The 23,399-nt window shown below is 36.3% G+C and overlaps 1 protein-coding gene across 1 annotated transcript; it reads left to right on the top strand.

The window, feature by feature from the left end:
* The first annotated feature begins 2,600 nt into the window (after positions 1-2,600).
* On the top strand, positions 2,601-22,300 carry LOC149011750 (disease resistance protein RPV1-like). The gene is made up of 4 exons (XM_089161203.1): positions 2,601-3,211; positions 18,574-19,645; positions 19,767-20,042; positions 20,183-22,300. The coding sequence occupies exons 1-4, from the start codon at positions 3,057-3,059 to the stop codon at positions 21,800-21,802; spliced, it is 3,123 nt and encodes a 1,040-aa protein (XP_089017329.1). The 5' UTR covers positions 2,601-3,056; the 3' UTR covers positions 21,803-22,300.
* Positions 22,301-23,399: the final 1,099 nt, after the last annotated feature.

The raw sequence follows: 23,399 nt of genomic DNA, 5'->3' as shown, positions 1-23,399 counted from the left end.
GTCCATTAGTGGTTTCCATTAAACCATTATTTTGATTATTTTAATTCTAAAATTATCTCTTATTATATATGAAATTACCATATTAGCCTTACCCTGCCTGCTATCAAGAAAAGTTGAAAGCTTTAGGTGAACATCCTTGTATAATGGAGAAACCCATCTTAAGAACCCTTGATTTCGACCGTTAGCTGCAAGTGCTACGCAATTTTCTTCAAACTATCCGCCATGTTTATGCCTTCAACGCCTCCACCAGTTCAGGTGTACTCTACACTTCTACATTTAGATGAGGGTTTCTATCCTTTACGGCATCCGATTATGGACTCGGCCACAATAATGTCTTCGGCACCACCCTCTTCCCTCATAATAGTGTGCTTAAAATTGCATGGTCAAAGTATGTGGTGGCTAATGGGGGATGATAAGTTAATAATAATAAACGGGTTGAACCACGGTCTATTCGACCGACCTGGTCGGGACCGGTTCCAAAAGGTAACCAATTGATGCATTGAGCATATGAAGGAACTTGGCAATTATAGAAAGAAACGTGATCCTGCCAAACTCGAGATAGGCAATCGTGCCCCATATGGAAACCATAACTAACCCAGATTGAGGGAGAAAAACTCTATGATCGGACAGCTACAAGCAGGATTGATGAGTTGATCCAACGGTTGGAAATAAGAGGTAAACTTTGGGAACCATTAAGCCAATGTTGTTGGAGTCAAGAAACAAGAGTCGAGAGAGGAAAGGAAAGAGAATAGAATAAGGGACGAAGGTACAATTGAAACTTTGAAAAATACTTAACAAAGAAGGGCAAAATTGATATTTTAAATATTTGTCAAGTAATAATATTTAACTTCAATCATGAAAAGTAAAGAGGTATTAGTAATTAATTTACTTACAAGGGTAATAGACATAATTGACTCAAAGTCATAAGGTCTATATGTAATTTGTTTCTTATATTTTATTTAAGAATAATAAATATAATTAATTATAAGAGGATCTGTATGTAATTTAATCTTTACTATCATCGATTAGCTTCGGCTTTCACGGTCAAAGGCTTGAAAATATAGGAGTTTTTATTTATTTTATTTTTTTTATCCAATAAAGTTTGAAACTAGTGCGCTGAACTTGTAATTTATTATTTAGTTTTAATTGTACAATACATCCCATTATTAGATTTCCAATTAATAAAATACTTTTCAAAAGTGACTGAGGAATCTTTTGCACCCTTTCACATGCAAGATGGAAAAGAAAAATACACAGTGATGAGCCCTAGACACATAGATAGTGAATTGAATAATATTCACATTTAAATATTACGCTAAATGACATTAAAAGTCACAATCAATTGTCCTTGATGCTTCTATGCAGTTTTTTTTTTTTTTTGGAGAAGTTAACATTGGTACTCTAGGAGAGCTACTCTTAATATTCGTGTCATCCCAAAATATAAACCCAAAATATCAATTAGACATTTTTAATATATTAATTAAAAAAAATTACTCATACACTCCGTTGCCTTAACGTATTAACGTTCCTCTTTATATTTCATAAGCATTTTTTTAGAATATGTTTCATAAACATAGACATTTTTCTAAAAATAAAAAATAAATAAAACACAGATATCCAAAAATTGAACTTATGATGGACACATAGTCAGCCATGGGCATTTTTTTTTTTTTTTTTTTTTTTTTTTTTTTGGGGGTGGTGTTCCCGGCGCCCCCCCCCCCCCCATATTTCCTCCCCCGGGGGTTTTTTTTTTTTTTTTTTTAGCCCCGCCCCGGGGGCCCCCCCCCCTAGGGAAATTGAACTTATGATGGACACATTAGTCTAGTCCATTAGTGGTTTCCATTAACCATTAGTTTGATTATATTTAATTCTAAGATAATCTCTGATTAATAAACCACAAGGAGCATCGAATGTATAACCTTTTCAAGAGGTGTCAGTTATTACTCACTAAACCCTTCAATGGAAAATAAACTTATTTAAAATTAAAACTACGAGAAAAATTAGTAAATATTAGCAGTTAACATTGGCCAACATAAAAAGAGGAATTATAATTTGAGTATATACAAAACTAAAGGGGTACGTTACGTATAAGAGATTTTCTACTCCTGTAGGGTGTAATAAGATCATATAACAGAAATCATTTGATTTTTAATGATTATAAACCGTTTGTGGAAGGGGGTTTTTTCAGGTTTTTTGGTTTTGAGGGATATTCCATAGTGTTAATGGAAACGGAGGGGCGTCTATGTAATTTTTCTTTCTTTTCATCTTTGCGTTTGAAAGTTTTAATGCAATTTTGTGTTTGGTTCTTCAATGGTTTAAGACAATAAGCTCACAGCGGTAATGATTTTGTCGTTTTCTAATAGTTTAAGACAAAAGCTCACAGTTGTAATGATTTTGTCGTTTTCTAAATATTCCTTTTTGCCAATTCGCGTGTTAGTGTGGTTTTGCTTTTCTTTGATTTCTTTTTAAATTTTCAATCTTTTTTATTAAAATATAAAAATGAGCCACTTGCTAGGAAACGAAGAGGGAATTGACTTCACAAATATAAAGAGGTGAAATAGATTCTAACACTTCAGATTTCAGAAAACCCAGCATTCACATCTCAAAGAATCCGTCGATTGATTATCAAGCAATTTGATTGAATGGCATCCTTCTCCTCTTCTTCTTCTTCTTTTTCTTCTTAATCATCGTCTCAAGGTTGGCGATATGATGTGTTCTTGAGCTTTTGTGGTAAAGATGTTCGTACTGGTTTTGCTGATTGCCTCTATCATGCTTTGGTTGAAGCTGGAATTCAAACTTACAGGGATGAGAATGAACTCACCAAGGGAAACAAGATTGGTCATCAGCTAAACACTGCAATTCAAGAGTCAAAAATCTCCATTCCCATCTTTTCAAAGGGTTATACTTCTACCAAGTGGTGTCTCAATGAATTGGTTGAGATATTCAAATGCAAAGAGTCAAAGAATCAGGTCATCTTTCCCATTTTCTACAAAATTGAACCAAGGGATGTACGAAACGAGGAAGAATTCGATGCGAATGCCCCCCTGGAATACAATATGTGCCTCGATAAATACCAAAAGCATTTAGTAGAAATATATGCTGAAGTCTTGGAAGATTACCAGAAGAATAATGAAGAGACGATCATACAGGGATGGAAAAAAGCTGTAAAAAATGTTGGAGAACTCGTTGGATGGCATTTGAAGGAGCACATGTAAGTCCAACACAACACTTCTATTTTATTGGATCCATAATATTATAGTTTGTACGTAATCTCTTCTTTTAATTTAAGTCACAAAATCAGATCTACTAGAAAAGAAAATAAATAACTACAACTCAACTTTATTTATGGGCAAGTTAAAATTTAAAACACTTTTTATTTCTTTTATAAGTTTCTACTTACCGCATTTCAACATTATCTTTATTTTATGTTCCTAACCTAGCTTAAACGGATTTTTATTTATAGATTTTTTTTATTTAAATTAAGTAAAATTGACTAGATCTATTATGGAAAAACATCATCTGCTATCACAACAGTGCACATATATACTAAATAATTGGCTGAGAAAGCAATGAAACTACAAGGCTATTTTAGACTTTTTAAATTTGAAATCAAGCTTTAAATCTAAGCTAGTTATTTGGTATAAAAAGTGCATTACTATGCACAATAGAGGTTTTTTTTTTTTATATTTTTTTTCCATTATATAAGAAAAAAAATGAGGCTGATTTTAATTTTGCACCGATTTGTTTTGGATCTTTTCAATTTAGTAGGTTTCAAGAAAGTTTGTCACTTTAACTAATATTTTTAATAGGTTTTGTGCAAATGAGAAGATCCTTAAGCTCTTTTTACATTATATATTTTGTTTCTCCTTTTTCTTGCTGTGGGTCTTCCTTTTCACAGAATATGGCACCGATCTCGAAACACTCTATTTGGCGTTCTGCTTAAAAATATTGATTGTCATATGATATATTTTTTTTGGTTACAAAAAGAAGAACTTCTAATGAATTAGTCAAAAACTGAACAAGTACAAAGATGTTGATGTATAATTTTGAACAGCGTCATGGGGCCTTGCATGTAGAGGGCCCACTTGGCTAGACTAGCAAACCATTTTAAAAGAGTCGAATTATGAAACATCACAAGGGCAACCCAACCTATCAATTCTTTTATGCGAAGCATAGTATAGATGTGTCTAGTGGCCAAGGGTGTGAAAGAGGATGATGAACATTAGGACATTATCAGGATTCGAGCATGTACCACACATTGGTCGATGCAGGTAGAGATCCACTAAAATAGGATAATCCCTTCTAAGCACAAAGAAGCATGTCAGGGAAGAACATCCCCTCAACCCCTATTCCTAATTCAATGTGTTGGAATTTATGATTCCAATACACACAAAAGCACCAACTGATCTTCATAAGTGTTTGACTAAAGATACCTGCACACATTAAGAGAGGGTTTTCAAGAGCTAGACCAAATATATTGCATTACAAGATGGAATCCAATCATAGGGAGTCTCTTGGGAAAAGTCCTCATGAAGCTCGGGAGGGGTGGGGGGTATGTGAAGCTTAGAAATATAGGAAGAATTAGATTGCATATTTTTAATAGGGTTGGGGGTACTGTTTTTGAAACATACTGATTCAAATGAACACAAAACATCCATTTCAGGGGAGCTTTATTAAGATTAGAATCTGAAAAGATAGATTTGCACAGGTGAAGAAAAGATCTCCATGGAAAAAAAAAATTTCCCTCAACCCTAGAGGTCCTGCTGCCCATATACGATTGCTCCATTCACAAGATAGAAAAAGGTGCCACTGGGACTTTGAACCACCATGATATAGAATAGAAGTTAATTGAATTGGGATGCAGTGGGATAATGTAGAGCAAACTGGTATACCTGCATTCGGAAGATGCCAAAAGAATAGTTTGAATTTAGGATGAATATTTAACTTCCAAAAAAATTCCACCATGAAGTAAATTCATTGCTCATAGAATTATGCTTTAATAAGAAAATTGCTTGGCCAACAAGTCTAGAGGTAAAAGATGAGATAACAGATTTCCAATAATTATAGGAAGGGTACAAAGAGATGGAAGAGACTAATTTAGCCATAGTTGGACTAAAGGGGGAGTGAAGATGGCAATCAATCACACCAATCTTTTGATCCGGGGTGTAGTAGACCCAAGGGTCAAAACTGGAAAGAGGTGTTCTTGCCATCCCCCACACATTTAAGCACCATTCTTTTGAGCAAATTTAGTATTGAACATAAGCTTTTCTAGGTTTTAGAACTAGATTTTCTAGCAACCTTAGGATCAAACAAGGAAGAAGATGGAAAATATTTTGCACATAGAATCTGGCACCATAGCGCAGGTGGATTTGTCACCAGCCCCTATGTAGCAACAGAGTTTTGTTGAACTCCTTCATCTTCTTGAAACCCAAACCACCCAGTCTCTTAGGTAGATAGCATTTGTTCCACACAACAAGGGTCAATTTCTTCCCTTCTTGTGAAACAGATTGGGTACTTGTGTAGGCAAGTAACCTTAGGAAAAGTCAAATGGTTCATATGTTGTAGCGGAAGAGATTAAATCACAGATTAAACAAGAACTCCCCTTCCTACAAAGGATAGGGATCTAGATTTACAAACATAGAGTTTCCTACATATCTTATTAAGTAGGGGTTGAAAGTCTCTAGACCTAGCCCTAAAGGAGAACAAGGGTGTTCCTAAATAGACAACATTCTTCTACATTTCCCTAAACCCTAGAATTCTAAGAACCCTTTGTTTGTCCTCTATAGACACATTTCTGTTGAAAAGAGCCTCACTTTTCTCAAGATTGATAACTTGGTGAGTTAGACTAGAGAACAAATCAATTACAGCTTTAACAGCCAACATATCATCATAGGTGGCATAACAGAAAAGGAAGGAGTCATCAATAAAGAATAGATGGGTTACCTCTAGAGCTTGCTTAGCTACCTTGATCCCTTTGAACATGTTTAGTCATTTACTTTACCAAGTGTCTGGAAAAGACCTCCATGGCTAGAAGGAATACGTTAGGGCTAAGAGGGCATCCATGCCTACGGCCCTCGTCCCAGAGAACCTTGATAAAGCAATCCATTAAGCTTGGTGGAGAAAGATGCAGAGGAGATAAGATGCTCAACTAGGCTATAACACTTTGGGTTGAAACCTAAAAAAGACATTACCCGAGGGATGATTTCACATTCAACGTTGTCATAGGCCTTAGACATGTCTTACTTTAAATCAACATTGCCAGACTTAGCACAAGGTGAATTCACACGTAATGAAAAATCTCATGTCGAATATAAATATTATCAATGACTCATTTATATGGCACAAAAGCACCTTGCATGGGAGAGATAATACCTGACAAAAATGCTTAAGCCATAAAGCATGCAAGTTTGCAATAATTTTATAAACTACATTACATAGACTTATGAGTTCAAAATCCTGTACACAAACTGCATCATTTTTCTTGGGAATGAAACATAAAAGAGTGTGATTGATGGCAAATCTGCCAGAAAAATTCTTCACAAAAACATTGAGATCATTATAGATAGTATTGCAGAACTTTTGGGGAAAAAATGGCTTGAAACCCATCTAAACCAGGGGCTTTACAAGCCCACAGGGAGAACACAACCCTTCTTATCTCATCTATATTCAGCGGTTCAGTCAAGGTTGAAAATGAAACAATGGTTGAAGTGTTGGGAATAAACATTCTACAAAAAAAAGAGTCAAGGGGTGAAGATGATGTGTAAAGAGAACACATAAAGTCTGCAAATAAAGCAGCTATTGTACATGGCTAGAAACAACAACATCATCATATCCATTAAGAAATTAATTCTACTAGGGGCAAACATTGTTTTAGCAATATAATGTTAAAATTTTGTGTTTCTATCTCATTGAGAAATGTACTTATGTCTAGAGTCTGAGACCAAAAGAACTCTTCAGCAATGTAAATCTAAGATAAACTATCTTTTTTTGCATTGTAAGCACTCCAACTGGGGGTAGGGGATTCATGGATAGCTTCAGGTTCAGATTCAATTTGCATACAAAGATTATTAATATTACCAAAAGATTCACAATTCCATTTGCAAAGAAAACGATAAAGATTTGCTAACTTCCCTTCCAGGCCATACTCAACATAGGGAATTCAATAAAAACTTACTACCTTAAAGAACTCTAGGTAGAGATGCCAAGTTGCTTGATAGTGGTAGAGTTTCTTTCCTATCATCAAATTAGGGTTAGTTTTTAAGAGTAGAGGATTATGGTCACACTCAATGGCTGGAAGGTAGGATAGGGATGAATTAGGAAAGAGACAGAGGGAATCATGTCTCAGAAAAAATTTATCCAAACGTTCACACACTAAATGAGGGGGGAGGTTTCTTATTAGATTAGGTGAAATTCTTGCCAGGGCAAAGCAATTCCAACGAGGTTGAAGTCAAACAAACATTCAAGTAATAAGGTAAAGCAGGAGAAGGCAAAAGGGGCTTCCAATTTTTTCAGAAGCATAGCAGAGTTGTAGAGTCTCCACGCAAAAAGAAAGGAAGAGGGGAGAGAAATGAGGGAATGCAAAGAAACCCGCGCATCTTTCCTAGGACAATACTGAGGGGGGCCACAAACAAACATAGAGATCTATTCAAAATGTAAGTCATAGAGTTTTACAGCAACGAAAGAAAAATGGTGAGAAATAACTGAAAATTTAATACAAGACTTTGCAAGGACCAAAGCCCCCCTAGACCCTTGAGCTAGCACATTCAAACACATTCAAAATTTAAAACTGCTTGAACTAGCATATTCAAACACAGAGACCCGTGCAAAAAAGCGTGATTTATAAAATCCATAAGATTAGAGTGAAAGGCACACTTAGTTTCACACAGAAAAAGGACATCAGGATCCTTGTGTTAGATTAATTTAGCATCCTACATACTGTAAATTTTCTTTTTTGAACCCCAGACATTCCATGAAAGAAACTTCATGATGGGTAAAAATGAAACATGCCAAAAAGCCTTTCCTTCAATAATCAATGAAGGGGTACAAAAATCACAAATATAGGGACATAAGCACAAATAGAAATACACAATTTCAAAGAAACAAGAAGTAGGAACAGCAACAAAGGAGCACACAAATAAGAGATAACGTGTTAGAAGCATAAAAACACTACATAGAAAGCCAAAACAATCTAGAATAAGCATAGACTAGGATAAAGATAGAGATGATATGAAATTTAAACCAACAAGAAAGAAGTTTAGAAAAAACTAGCTCAAATAGAGACGTAAAAAAGATCATGAAAAGTAACATTTTTTTAGAGAGCAGTGAACTCTTCATCTATAGCTTTCCGCCAATGAGGAAATTTATTTGAAGTGATTAAGGAAGTAGCTCAACTTGGATAGGGTTAATATTGATGATAGAAATGATGAGAGCCCTAGGACTGGCCTTAGATCGAGTGATGATGGGGTGGGTGTCGAATGAGTGTTGGGTGGTGGTGGTGAGTAGGGTTTCCTGAGTCTCATAAGAGAGATCAACAACCAGCTGAATCATGGGGTCAAGTTGATTTGGCCCAAGGGTTAGAGGAAACTATAGAATTATGGGGGCTAGGAGAGGAAGCCTAGGTTTGGAAGTGTGGGACTCAGTAGGTGGTGTGGGGAAGTAAGAGTCAGCAAGAGAAACCCTAGGAGGGGAGTTCGGCCTTGGTGGGTTCCCAAGAGAGGTGGTGGTCCTAAAATTGTGGGAAATGGTTGGGTTGGTGTGGGGTTTACCTCACTGGCAGAGAAAGAGAAACACCTTCCATCAAACGCAACATAGCAATAATAATAATTTTCCTAGTGCTAGGGTTAAACCAATTATATCTTTGGTGGCCGGAACTATATCCCATAAAAATATGTAATGCATACCTAAATTCCAACTTGTCTTTATCATATGATATTGAGCAAGGATAGCATGCACATCCAAAAATCCTCATAGAATCATAATCAGGCCTTACTTTGAACAATTTGAAATTGGGAGAAACATTTTCTAAAACTTTGGTGGGTAATCTATTTATTAGAAACAAAGCAGTTTCAAAGGCACACACCCAAAATTTTCTATGACAAAGTCTCTACAAATGTCAATGACAACGCTTAACAGCCCAATTTTGTTCAAGTGTGTGAGGGCAAGAAAGTCTATGTTTAGTTCCAATATGTTAAAGGAAGGTAGAGACAATTCTATACTCTTCTCCCCAGTCACTATGAAAACGTTTAGTACGTCTAGAAAATAGGTTCTCAACAAGCAACTTGAACCTTTTAAAAATTTCAACAAGTTTAGATTTGACAGTCATAGGATAAAACTTATATATACTTGCTGAATCATCTACAAAACTAACATAATAGTGATAACCATCAATAGACTCAATGGGCGGAGGTCCCCACACATCCAAAAATACTAAATCTAAGGGTCCATAAGAAATAGAATTAGAAGGGTGAAAGTGGAGTTTGTGACTTTTCCTTCTTGATAAGCATCACATAAAAAACAAAATTTTCTGAACTAATCGATAAATCAAAACTTCAAATCAAACTTTTAATGACTTTAGAGTTAGAATGCCTTAAACACGAATGCCAATTCAAAAAAGAAGTCTTTTCTCCAACCAATGCTTTAGGAGATGTCACACCCCACCCGCTCGATGACCCATGGGTGTGATCCATAGTAACACGGTCAGTAATAATAAATCCACACAATACCATAATCATTAGCAAGGAACAATTTAATCATTAATATAAGGGGTAAAGAGTTCCAAAACTCAATAAAGCAGTAAATGAAATCAAAGGAATAATAAAAAGAATGTATTAGCAGAAGCAAAAAAAAAAAAAAAGGGAAAGCATCATAGTTAACTCTTGTTCTTGTTTTCTCATGACTAACACTAATTTCTCAATAAATGGGGTCATAATCGACTTATCCAAATGACGAACCACTTGGAACCTCTTCCTATCAGTAGGTGCCATAAGAGCACTCCATGCACCCACAAGAAGCTTCGTGTTGTGCAACACCAACTCCCATTGGCGTCTCCTCAAGGTCTTCATTGGAGTTCTCTCAGTCATATAGAACTTCTTTTGTTTCTTTATAGTGATCTGAAGAAAAATAGAAATAATCCACAAGAATGAGTTCTAACGAACTCAATAAGGCAATAATCCCATATATGCTTCGATATCACGATCACATGATAAGTAATGATGGAACATTAATCTACTGAAATATGGATGCACCTATTAGCTAACTATGTAAGTCTCTATTCAAGTAGACATGCTTCAAGTTAGAACACCAGTCCTCCTCTGGGTAGGTCTTGTAACTTTGATCTCTCATGGACTGGCTACCTCTGTTGGGAAGCCAGGCAAGGGGGTATAGTTCTCATCAATCAACCATGGTTGGGGTTTAGTTCAACACTCTTTCACCACGACCATTGGCATGAGTACTGGTGCATGTCAGGGATTTTAGCCCAACGCAAGGTCCTATGGTAACAAACTACATGTGGTCCAGATATCTCCCTTATGGCACCAACCAACTCGATAATATCCTTTTCCACCTAGGAATGAAAATCCTCAAGGACTGCTTACTTCTATTAGACTCCATTCCTTAGCCCTATAGTCATCCACATATTGTTTCATGTCTCCTCAAAACACTCAAGCCGTCTCTTGGATGACCATGATCCCAACCCTAACATATGCAAACCTTCCATTGCATGACCAATAGTGAACCATTGATTCTCTGCACGGACTGACTACCGATGTTGGATGAAACAGAGTCACGTCATTGTCATCACAGGTTATTCGGCTTCAATACTCTTATCGAAAGGTAGTAGCATGTGGGGGTACCTAACCATGCACTCTAGACCTCCTAGGTATGTAGGACAACAACTATGAAAATTCTAGGGGTATTAGAGGACAGTGTCCCATACCACAGCCCCTAATATCCCAAGCTAGGAGTACACAGCACGGATAACCCTTAATCATAGTCACTCACAAGCAAATCATTCACATAAGCAAAATGATACAATGCTTCAATCAATACTCATGACAATAAACTCATATATAGACATGTACAACACTAACCACAACAAGTAATAAAAGTATGATCATGCTTAGAAAAGAAATTAGATCATCATATCATACATTTAGTCATACATGCAATTGCAACCTTACCTGTCTTAGCAAAAATATTACGGAAAAGCGTAACAATCTCTCAAATAACCATTCCAACAGACCTCAAAGATCACCTAGGATTAAGAAGTTTCATCAAGGTCGGGATCCAAACAGAGCGAGAACAACATCAATAGAGCCTCTGGAAGTAGGCTAGTTGCTTAAGGCGATTGGTTGGGTCAATCAACCGCCTAAGCAACCGCTCCACTCTTGAATGGAATTCCAAGTTTGAAATTCAGACTTTTGATCACCCATCCTCGCTCTCATTTTGGCTTGATCTAAATCCGAATTTCATCCCTAGGACTCCAAAAAGGTCACCACACATCAGATCACAGAAGAAGAATAATTTGAATCCACATCATCTTCTTCAACAAAGATCAGCCCATGTTTCAGATATAAAAATCCATCTCCTAGCATGATCTAATCAAGATCATCGATGGAAAAAGGTCTAATCACTCCAACTCACCACTATAGGAATTTAGAGGAAGAAACTACTCTCTAAAAATAAAAAATGCAAGTGAAGTAAGAGAGTGCTTAACTAACCTCTAAAAGATCTGAAAGTCAAAGTAAGATTCAAGCTTTCTTCGCAAATCGAGAGTTCTTCACCACAAACAACATGTATACAGCCTTTACTTGGTCCACAACAGCCTCCACGAATATAATAATTCAAAATTATGTCGTGGATGGCTATTTATAGGGTGTCAAAGGCAAAAAAGGGTTTAAATCCCGCAGTCCAACCAACCGAGCGCTTGGGGTGGTTGGGTAGCCAATCAACTGCCTCAAGCAACCGCCCTATATTACTTTTCAGTACATGGGTGCTTTGCTCTCCCAATTGATCCCTAACACCATTTCAACTTAAACCAACATGTGGGGGGCTCTTACCTTATTCACAGGCTTCTTCCAACTCAGCCTGTCTCATGCTGAAAATCCATCTGTCTAGTCCATCTGGGTTCAGACTGGATCTTCTTTGGGTTTCCAGTAAGGAAAGTTCTGCACCAGCTATCCAGATCCACGGGCTTCCATTCGTGTTGCCCACGGCTTCTTCCAGCTGGAGCTTTCGGTACTCAGACCTGCAATACCGATTCCGAGTTAGAAACACGGGGGTTATTGCAAGAGAAGAGGATTTTCCCAAGTGAAGTTGATACTATCCAATCTTAATGCTGCCTTGAAGGAGACATCTCCCCATCGTATGATCTTTCACATAAAAGATATTAGGGTGAATTTCAAACATAACGTTGTTATCCCTTGTGAATTTTGAGATGATAATAAATTGTTGCAAAAAGAGGGCATATAAATAATTGAATTCGGATATATCGGAGAGGAACTTGTACCAATAGAGATGTTACCAGTCTTACTAGTAGGCAAAACACAATCTAACCCAATGAGGGTTGAGCAACATGAAGGATGTCAAGAGCATTGATAATGTGATAAGTTGCTCTAGAATCAAGGCTCCAATATTTTCTAGAATAGATGCACTAGAAATTTCAGAAATATTCCTAGAAGGATGTGCTTTTTTGGTACCTTGAATTGCATGGTTGAAGTGTTGATAATAGTCCTTGGCTTTATGGCTAAGACAACTACAGGTCTAACAGATGATTCTTGGTCTAGTGCCACCAACCTGAAAAGGTGACTAAGCTAACTGAGAGGGACAATTAGAAGGGAAGTGTCCACGACCAAATCTACCCCTTTGAGAAAAAGCATTCTATAGGGCTGTCTTGGAGGTTGAATTCCATAAGGTTGGCTACTGGCCAGATTTGCCATAGGCTGAGATGCATCAGCACTAGACAATTATCTTTCAAATGAATTTCTTGAGTTAATAACATACCTTGTAGTTCACCATATGAGATGGGGGAATGTCGATTGAAGATTATTCAACTCCAAAACCATTCAAAATGTGGAGACACAAGTTCTTCATGGGCTCTCCCGTGGTTGCAAGTTGATCAGAAATAGTTTTGATTCGAAGGAGTTAATCATGGATACTGCTGTTACCTCTTCTAACATTTTGAATCTAAAGGTGAAGTTGCATAATGTGGCCGGTGAAGAAACATAATAGATTCACTTAAGCTACAACCATACATCTCGAGGTGTAGTGCATCCAACAATTTGAATACGAACAAATTCAGTGAGGGAAGCAATTAGCCAACATATCAATAGTTGATCCTAGCCAACATATCAATAGTTGATCCTAGCAATTTCACTTTTGGTAGTCAGGTTTTGTCTTGAAAATTGCAACATTGTTATTATCAGTGATGGTAGAGGGTGGGCAAAGAGAGGATCCATCCATAATATCATATAGATTATACGTTTTTAGAAGAAGCACAGCACAAATAGGAGGTAAACCTTATATAAACTAACGCACAACCAGGGGCGGAGCCAGGATTGAACATGGAGGGGGGCCGAATGTATGTGGGCAATGTGGGACCCACTGTAGGTCCCATCTCAGAATATATTATTATATTTTAATGTAGAGTCTACATTAAAAATTAGGTAAATTAATAGAAAATTCGTGAGTGTGAGAGAGAGTAATGAATAATTTGAGAAAGAGACAGTGAATACCTGATGTGGAGAAGATTTAAGAAAATTCCAAAATTTGCTAACTACTTCAATATTTTGTGAGACGTTGAGGAAAAAAAAAAGAAAAAAAAGAGGAATAAAATAGGAGATTCACAAGAGAATAAATAGAAATGAAAATAGGAGAGAATATATAAGGAGAAATTCATGGATCGTGAGTTAGTTTTTTATTAGAATTTAACATTTTATTCCTTAAAACTAGGGATTGAATGATAACCATTAGATAGAGATTATGAATGACATTTGTACCCATCATCTTTATCTTAAATTTTTATTTTTAATTTTTGGAGGGGGCCAAATAGTGGTATTTCACATTTAAATATAGAGAAATAAGGAAAAAAAACAAGGATATTTACAATTTCAAAAAATCCGGGGGGGACCATGGCCCCCTCCGGTCCCAACGTGGCTCCGCCACTGCGCACAACATGAAGGAAAGGTAACTGAATCGTTTCCCTCCACTCTCATCTTTCAATTAAGCTCCGCAACTCACTGGAGCTCTATGGTGATTCACTTATTGACTTAACCTTTGGAGGTGGCTTCCTGACCGCTAAGTCAGCCCAAATTTGACATTGTTTTGAAGGAACCCGAGGATTGATCAATTTTTGGATGCATCACATCATAATGTAGGTGTAGAACAAAGAGTAGATCAAGCAATGATAAGCACAAGATAAAATGTTATCATGCTTACATTAAATGCGACGCTATCACTTGACCTCAAATTAAAATTTCTAACCCAAAGATATAGGATCAAAATATCATATACAATACAAAGAAGTAGAGCAATTATGATCAAACGAACCATGACCGTAACAGTCACATCAAAGCCTAAAAGGGAAGGGGGGAAAATGCATTCTAGAAGTGTAACAACTTAATTGAAGTTGCATTACACTTAATTGAAGTTGCAAAGCATAGAATCATAAACCTTACTGCATTGCAATAAAAAAAAAGGAAACGCAAAAGAAAAACAAGAAGAATAAATATTTAACTAATCACAAAGGGAAATAATACTTCAAGAGATTTGGGGAAACTTAATGATGGTAACATCGCTGTCAGTTCTTTTTAGAGAGAGAGAGAGAGAGAGACTGATGGTAACATCGCCGTCGGTTCTTTAGAGAGAGAGAGAGAGAGAGGGGTGCCCGGTGGTGCAGGGAGGGGGTGTGGTGGTTTCTAGAAAAGGTGAGTGGTTTCCAGCAAGGTATATGAAGAAGATGGGTGAAGGGATCACCTAAGGGTTGGGTATGAGAGCACCTAAGTCATTTTACTGCCCAAAGGGCATTTATGTCATTTTACACCCACTTAATAAAAAATCTTAATTGTGTCTAACTTGTAATCCTGGAAGTGGGTACCATGTAATTTAGGCCATGATAGTGGACACTAGTTTCACCCCAATAATAGGGGGTGTCATGTAAAAAAATTGTCGGTACTTTAGGATTTTAACCATTGTAGAAAAAGTCGACGATATATCGCCATATCGGATGAACCCCCCCCCCAACACGAAACCCATGGCCATCATGAGTTTTGCCAAAAGTTGCCGATATATCATCAACGGTCAATTTTTCGTCCTTTTTTTTTTTTGTCAAACAAATTTTTCGGCCATTTTTTGTCATTTATTACGAAGTTAAGGTGAAAGGTAAAGTTGATTCACTAAAATATATAAAGTATGGTAAGGTTCAATAAGTTTGATGAAAATTATAATTGAAAACCAAATTGTAAATGTAAGGTTGATTGAAATTATAGTTGGAAACAAAGATGTAATTGAAATTATGTAAAGTTGTTATAATTGGAAACAAAGATGTAATTGAAATTATAAAATAAGGTTGACTGAATCTATAAATTTATAATTAGAAATCAAATCATAAGGTAATCTTTGTATATTTTTCTCATATAATTACTATTTATTAAAAGAAATGGACTGATACCCCTACAAATGTCGCTGAAATCAATTAGAAACAAAGATGTAATTGAAATTATGTAAAATTGTTATGGGATAATTATTGTTGTCCCCTTATACTTTTATTTTATTACTACTTTATCCCCTGTACTTTTTAAAATTACTATTCCAACCTTTAACTTTGTCTACAATTACTAATGCCCCCTACCGTTAAGCTCGTGTTCTCCTCGATGTGGCATCTATATATTTTTTCAAAATCCCAAAAATAACCCTGCAATTATCTTTTTACTTATTTGCTCTTTTTTTAAGTTATAGTACTACCCTTAATAGGAAAAAACTAACTTTAATTTCACTTTTCTTTTTAAAAAGAAACCACCCAATAAAGGAAAGATGTGATTTTCTTTCTCTAAAAATAAATCACCAAATAAAGAAAAGATGTAATTAAATAGAAACTAAAATATTAAGAAATATCAAATTTAATTCAAAGCTGAAAGTTGAAAATCACCAAATATATGCTGACCATTATGTATGTTACCAAATTTTCTATCAATTAGATCTTATATGCTAATTTGTTTGTAAAACTTCCATCATGGTGATTATGAAAAATTTAAGTGGAACGTGAAAGTTTCACAATCATAAGTATGTGGTCCCACCAAATCCAAAACTAATTCTAAAATATAAGATTTTAAGAATATAATTGACATGCAATATATTTTCTATAAATGAGGGTAATGCCATATTTTTACTTTTTAATTTTAAGGGCAAAATAGACATTTCAAATTTGATGTTAACAGCCACTTAACACCATTAGAAATGAGGGGGCAATAGTAATTTCACAAAGAAGGGGGTTTGATTAGTAATAAAACCAAAGTATAAGGGGGCAATAGTAATTATCCCAATTGTTATACCTTAAAATAAAGAAGTAACTGAAATTTTGTAAGGTTGATTGAAATTATAACTGGAAAAAAAAAATTAAAATTATAAAGTAAAATTGGGCTAAATCTGTAAATTTATAATTAGAAATCAAATCATAAGATAATATTTATATCTCCTTCTAATTTAATTATTATTTATAAAAATAAAAATAAAAAAGAAACTTAGACCGAAATCCTTGCAATTGTCATCAAAATTTCAGCGACAATTCGGGGTCGGTGGTGTCAATAGGCACGTACCCCTACACCCGAAATGTCAAACCTTGGTTTTAACTATTAGGGCAATTGAGAATAATTTGGAGTTTAAGTTAAAGAGCAAATTGCACTAGTGGCACCCCAAAATGGAAGCCTTAAAGCACTAACACCCCACTTATGTTTAAAAAGTACAGAGACCCCAAAATTAGATTTTCATTGGATATGTTTGTCCAATTGGTAACTGAAAACCTTTCAAACACTGTTTATTATATGGATACTTTTGAGAATAAATAGTTATTTAACTGTTTTCAGTGATAATTTTGACAAATATATCTAGCGAAAATTCAATTTTGGGGTCTTTGTGCTTTTTAAACATAAAGAGGGGTGTCAATGCTTTAAGACCTCCATTTTAGGGTGCCAGTGCAATATGCTCTAAGTTAAAACATCTTTTTAGTTGAGAGCAATTTGGGATTAAAAAAATTATTGAATGCTAAAAGTAAAATTTAACCAAAAAACTTATGAGAAGGGAGGTGTTTGATATCTTTGCCAGCTAATAGGGGAGATAAGTGATATTTACTCTTAAAATTATTAGGGGTTTTAGGCATAATTTAAAATTATCCCATGATAGGATGTGTACTCATTTAGATATGGTCAATATAATACATCTATAAAGGGCACTTTATAGGATTTCATCAAAATGTATTGACTGGTACAATAAAATAATTGATACGACGCATCGTCTCTCAAGATCACATACCTATACGATACTCGATGCTAATACTTCAAACATTAATTTTAGGATTTTTTTCTTCAGAAAAAATTATAAAACCATTCTTTGGTATTCAAAATCAAAAGTTATTTTTTATTTTATAATCTCTTATTTTTATTATTATCGAATTGCTTTTCATTTTTCTACAAAAAATTTATAAAAAAAACTGCTTTTCATTTTTGAATGAAAATGGTTATTATTAGATTTTTTAAATAGGCAAAGAAAAGAATAATAACTAACACCAAAAAGAGTTTTGCCCAACAATAAAAAGTGAAAGATAATTAGAAGAGGAAAACCAGTATCATCTTAAGGGCCATGACAAAGTAGGATCAACATCCAAGTTTTTCATTATATATACTTTTAAATAAATAACATCAATTTCAATTTCTTTTATGTACTAAAAGAGAAGTAATTGTGTTATCCAGTTCCCCTTTCTTTGCTGATATGAATTTTTATCATGTTAAATATATATATTCAGTGAAGGTCCCTCAAAATTTGACATATGGGATATTGTTTATTTGCTTTGCTTGCTTGCATTCTATTTTCTCATTATGAACTTTATTTCCTTTTTCATTTTTTTTTTGTTGAAAGAGAAAAAACCACAAGAGAATTTCAGTACAGATTTATACATCTCTCTTTGTCTTGGGTTACAATTGATATCAATCTCCTCCAAGATAGGTAATTGGATAACAAACTTACGGTAAATACAAAAAGGAACTGAAGGTAGATGTTGTCAACAAAAGAGACTCAAAATATATCAGCCATGACCTAGTAGGAGATGGGATTAACTGACCCAAAGCTGGTAGCCTGAAACAACAGAATTGACAACTAGATGGAGAACTTTAGCCTACTGCAGCCCTTGATAAAATGCTATAACTGGAACATTATGGACAATTTTGATGGAAAATTCATGCAAAAATAAAAGCATACAAATGAGACCCAAATATTAATCCACTTAATGTTTTTTCCCTATTAAGGATTCTTCATCCATTCATCACCTAAACCATTTTATCATTATTAAGTTTTATTTCGACTATGCAGGTATGAAGGGAAGTTAATTCAAGAAGTTGTTAAAACAGTTCGGATTGAATTGCAAAGAAGACGTTCCATTATTCCTAACAACCTAGTTGGAATTCAATCTCATATTGAAAAGATGCTGAAGCTTTTAGACATAGAATCTAATGACCGAAGAATTATAGTGGTCCATGGTCTTGGTGGTATTGGAAAAACAACAATTGCTAGAGCTGTTTGCAGTAAAGTCTTCAGTCATTTTGAAGAGCATAGATTCATTGAAGATGTTCGTGACAAGGCTCAAAAACATGGGATTGAATATTTGCAAAACCAACTCATCAAAGAAAAACATAATATTACTAGCAAGTTAGAGGGATTTGAATTGATCAAGCAAAGCTTCCACAACAAAAAAGTCCTCATTGTACTTGATGATGTCAGTGATAGTGATCAAGTAAAGTTTTTGGTTGGAGATGGTGAATCATTTAGTATTCGAAGTAGGGTCATTATCACAAGTAGAAATGCCATGGTTGCCCCAAACCAAATAACTTATGGACCCCATGAAATGAATTCAAATGATTCACTTGTCCTTTTTAGCCACCATGCATTTAGAACTGACCAACCTCCAACTGATTATTGGGATCTGTCAACAGAGATTGTGAAAACTACTGGAGGACTTCCCTTGGCTCTTCAACTTATAGGGTCATCTTTATATTTACAGAAAAAATCAAAATGGGAAAACGTGTTAAAGAAATTGCAAAAATTTCCCAATACTGATGTCATGAAAAGCTTGAAAGTAAGTTATGGTGAGTTAGATGATGAGAAGAAACAGATTTTTCTTGATGTTGCTTGTCTTTTAATTGGAGAGGATAAAGCCATTGCATGTTATTTTTGGGAAAAGAATGGTTTCCTTGCTCAAGAGGAGCTTGATACTCTCTGTGCAAGGTCAATGCTAACAATCAATGAACATAATGAGCTAAAGATGCATGATCAGCTTCGAGATTTTGGAAGGTATATTGTTTATCAAGAAAACAAAGATGAAGCGGGAAAGCGTTCTCGGATATGGTCTGAAGAGGAAGCCGCTGAAGTACTCAATAAACAGATGGTAGGTATTGAATAATTTTTTTTATTGTTTGTGAGGAGGTTTGTCAATTAGGTATTCTTTTAGCGTTGGTCTTTCAAGTTAACTTTGGAAAATATACTTAATTGAGGTTGTCATTTTGTAGGGAAGAAGTACTGTTGAAGGACTTCATGTTAAACACCATAAATGTCTGATGGGTGAAGGATTTGCTGCAATGACAGAACTAAGGTTACTGCATCTTGATCATGTAGATTTATCTGGGAACATCACTAATTCTTTTTCAAAGCTAAGATGGCTTAGATGGAATGAATTCCCTTTTGAAAGTTATCCACTCCCCAATTTCTCTCCAGAAAAATTGGTCATTCTTGATCTAAACAGCAGTCAGATTTCAGACAAATGGATTGGCTGGAAGCACATTAAGGTTTGGAAGAACAAAACTTTCTACTTCATTTAATTCGTTAATAGTAAAATCTTGTGGGAAGGGAAAAAAATAACAGAAATTCTCTATTTTGTCCTGCACGAGTTAATTATACTAATTAATACATAAATTCAATTTTGTAGGCAGCTGTCAATCTGAAAGTTCTAGATCTCACGTTTTGTGATAAATTAACTAGAACTCTTGATGTCTCAACAAACTTACTGCTGGAGGTATTGATTCTTAAAGACTGTTACAAATTGGAGGAGATTGACAAATCCATTTGTTGTCTCAGGAACTTAATCATATTAGACATGAGTAACTGTTGGAAACTAAAAGATCTGCCGAGTGAAATTTTCCAGTTGACATCACTCAAAAGGCTCGATTTAAGATGGTGCGAGAGTCTGGTGGAGCTCCCCAATGAACTTTATCGGTTGACTTCTCTCGAAAGTCTTGAATTACATAAATGCTACAGACTACAAAAGCTGCCGGAGAAATTGGGTTGCATGACCTACTTGACGAAGCTTGATACAAGTTATTGCCGCCAAATTGAATCACTTCCAAATCTTCCTTCAAGTCTGAAACATGTAGATGCTTCTGGTTGTGAATCATTAACATCACTCCCAACGCTTTCAAGCCTAAAACATCTCGAACTGTTGACGCTTGAAGACTGCAGTAACCTTGAATGGGTTCCAACTCTTCCCCAAGGTCTATTATACCTTGATATGTGCAATTGTGCTTCAGTTCGAGGCATCTCAGGTCCTCTTCCATCGAGTTTGACTGCAGTTTGGGCCTACAATTGCCCGTCATTGGTAACACTAACACCATCAACTACACCAGGAAGCTTGAACAAGAAGTTCAATTCCTTGGTGGACTTACGGATTAGTGGCTTTGAAATATTTGAAGCCAAGGGGATGGAGTCTCTGGAGGTGTTGGAGGTACGGAACTGCAATTCATTGAGAAAAATACCACATCTGCGAGATTCAAAAATGTTGAGGAAATTAAAGATCATTGGATGTCCTTTACTATCCGAGATTGAGCTCCTTGAGTACTATGAATGCTTACAAGAGTTACGGATAATTGACGCCACATCATTAGAGAGATTACCTGCTGATCTTTCAAGGTTGAAAGAGTTGCGGACATTGGAGATTAGTGACTGTGGGAATTTAACCCACATTCCAGGCCTCAGCAGATTGGAGTCCCTACGAGAATTGGTGATAGCAAGATGCCCACTCATTTCAAGATTATCCGATCTGTCCAACAAGTTGAGTTATCTAAAGATCCAACGCTGCATGAATCTAACTGAGATTCATGGTTTTGACGGGTTGGAATTCATAGAGGCATTGGATATCATTGACTGTGGATCTCTGGAAAGATTACCTCATCTGTCCAACTTAAAAAACTTAAAGCGTCTATCGATTGTTGATTGCGAGAATCTAGCCGAGATTCATGGTGTGCACGAACTGGAATTCTTACAGACTCTGAATACTTGTGGATGCATGTCCTTGGAAAGATTACCGGATCTCTCAAATTTTCAATATTTGGAGAATCTATCAATCAGATACCTGGAGAAACTGACTGAGATTCAAGCTGGTAATGGATTGTGGGAGTCTTTGCAGATCTTGAATATTGGAGGGTGTACATCCTTGGTAACATTACCAGATTTGACACAGTCAAAGAAATTGGTCGAGCTAAATGGTTGGTATGCAAAAGATTTTAGATCACAAGAGGATTTCTTGGCTCATGCATCCAGAGATTTGTTTTAGACTTGTTGCAACTGTTGACGAAGTATTTATATAAGGTAATTCTCTCTCAGCTATTATTGTTTATTTGTCTGATTAAGCGTTGATTTTGGATGATGACTCAGAGGCTTTTTAATTCTGGTTTTCGATTTCAGTAGCTTCAACATCCTTTACTTTTGCTTTCTCGGTAAAATCTGGCATTCTGGCCCCTTGTTATCTTAAAAGAAGTCTTTAAAATGTCTTACGGAAAGCAGATCCTTGAAAAGTTTTCGTTTGGAAAAGGACAGGAAAGAGAGACTAGTCAGCGCAAAGCTGCTAGTTGAGCTCTATCTTGATGGCTGTTTTTGTGCCAAGTACCCTTCTCCAAGATGTTGCTTGCATTTCAAAAAAAGGAATGCTTAGTTCAGCTCTCTGTTTCACAGATTTACCGCATTCAACTGCCAACCTGAACCTACTCTAAATGGTTTATCTTATATTCACAAACAGGAACCTCACGAAACCATTCTCTGCAACCCTAGCGATGCTCTGAAGACACTGTTCGTTGCCGCCGCGATTTGAGGTGGAGAGCCTCCACCTCCACCTGCTTCTCCTCCTCTCTCCCTCTTTGCCTCTCTGTTCTCCACACTTCCCTATGTTTCTCCACCTCCACCTGATACCTCTACTCCTCTCTCCCTCTTCGCCTCTCTATTCTGCTCCACACTTCCCTCTGTTTCTCCACCTCTACTCCTCTTTCCCTCTCCGCCTCTCTATTCTGCTCCACACCTCCCACTTTCCCTCCGCCTCTCTCCCGTGATCGGTTCCGGAAAAAAAAAAAAAAAAAACTCTCAAGTTTCTCATTCTCTCCGTCTCTCTCTCTCTTTGTCTCCCGCAACCTCTCCACCTCTCAGTTTCGCTATCTCGACCTACACCCCCACCATGTTCTGCTCCTCACCTCCCTCTCTCCCGTGACCGACCGGTTTAGAGAGGGGGGGGAAAAAATCTCCCAGTCTCTCTTTCTCTCTATCTATCTGTATTCTCTTTTTCCCATTCGGTGGAATCCTCTTTCCCGTCTCCGTTTCCTCCTCTTTTCCGTCTTCTCCCTCTTTCCCTTCTCCGCTTAAATAACCAGATCTAGGGTTTCCCCTTAGTTATGTTTGTTTGTTTTGTTGTTTTGGTTGTAGTACTTTGCTTTTTCTTTCTTTTTTCTTTTTTCACATAACAGCTCCTTTGGTTGCAGCTTTTCTTTGGTGCACACGCGAGAACAACTCCAACTTTGGGTACAAGTTCTTCTGCGTCGAGCTTGACAGGTACGCCTATACGGCAGAGCCGGATGGCAGGTCCAAACCTTCTCCGCACTTTCATTGCTACCATCGCCACAACTGTAGGATTTTGTGTCCGCCCTTGAGGCGTTTTGTATGTCCCCCTATGTGGGTGTATGTATGTCCCCCTTTGTGGGTGTTGGTGGTTTTCTGGTGTCTTTGTTCTAAGGGTTTTGTGGACGCGATCCATTTTGGGTTTGACCCAACCCTTACCCTGGCTGGCCCTGTCTATTGCATGTACGACAGTTTGGTCATCTGTCGCTCCTTGGTTCGTTTCGAACCTTGTGTACTCATGCACATGTCTGTGTACTTTTTTTAGTTAT

The sequence above is a fragment of the Hakea prostrata genome, chromosome 7, assembly GCF_041222555.1.
Source record: "Hakea prostrata isolate BN-2017 chromosome 7, UWA_Hpros_2, whole genome shotgun sequence".
Taxonomy (NCBI): Eukaryota; Viridiplantae; Streptophyta; class Magnoliopsida; order Proteales; family Proteaceae; genus Hakea; species Hakea prostrata.
The sequence above is the reverse complement of the archived record's forward strand: the minus strand, read 5'-3'. Positions and strand labels throughout refer to the sequence as shown.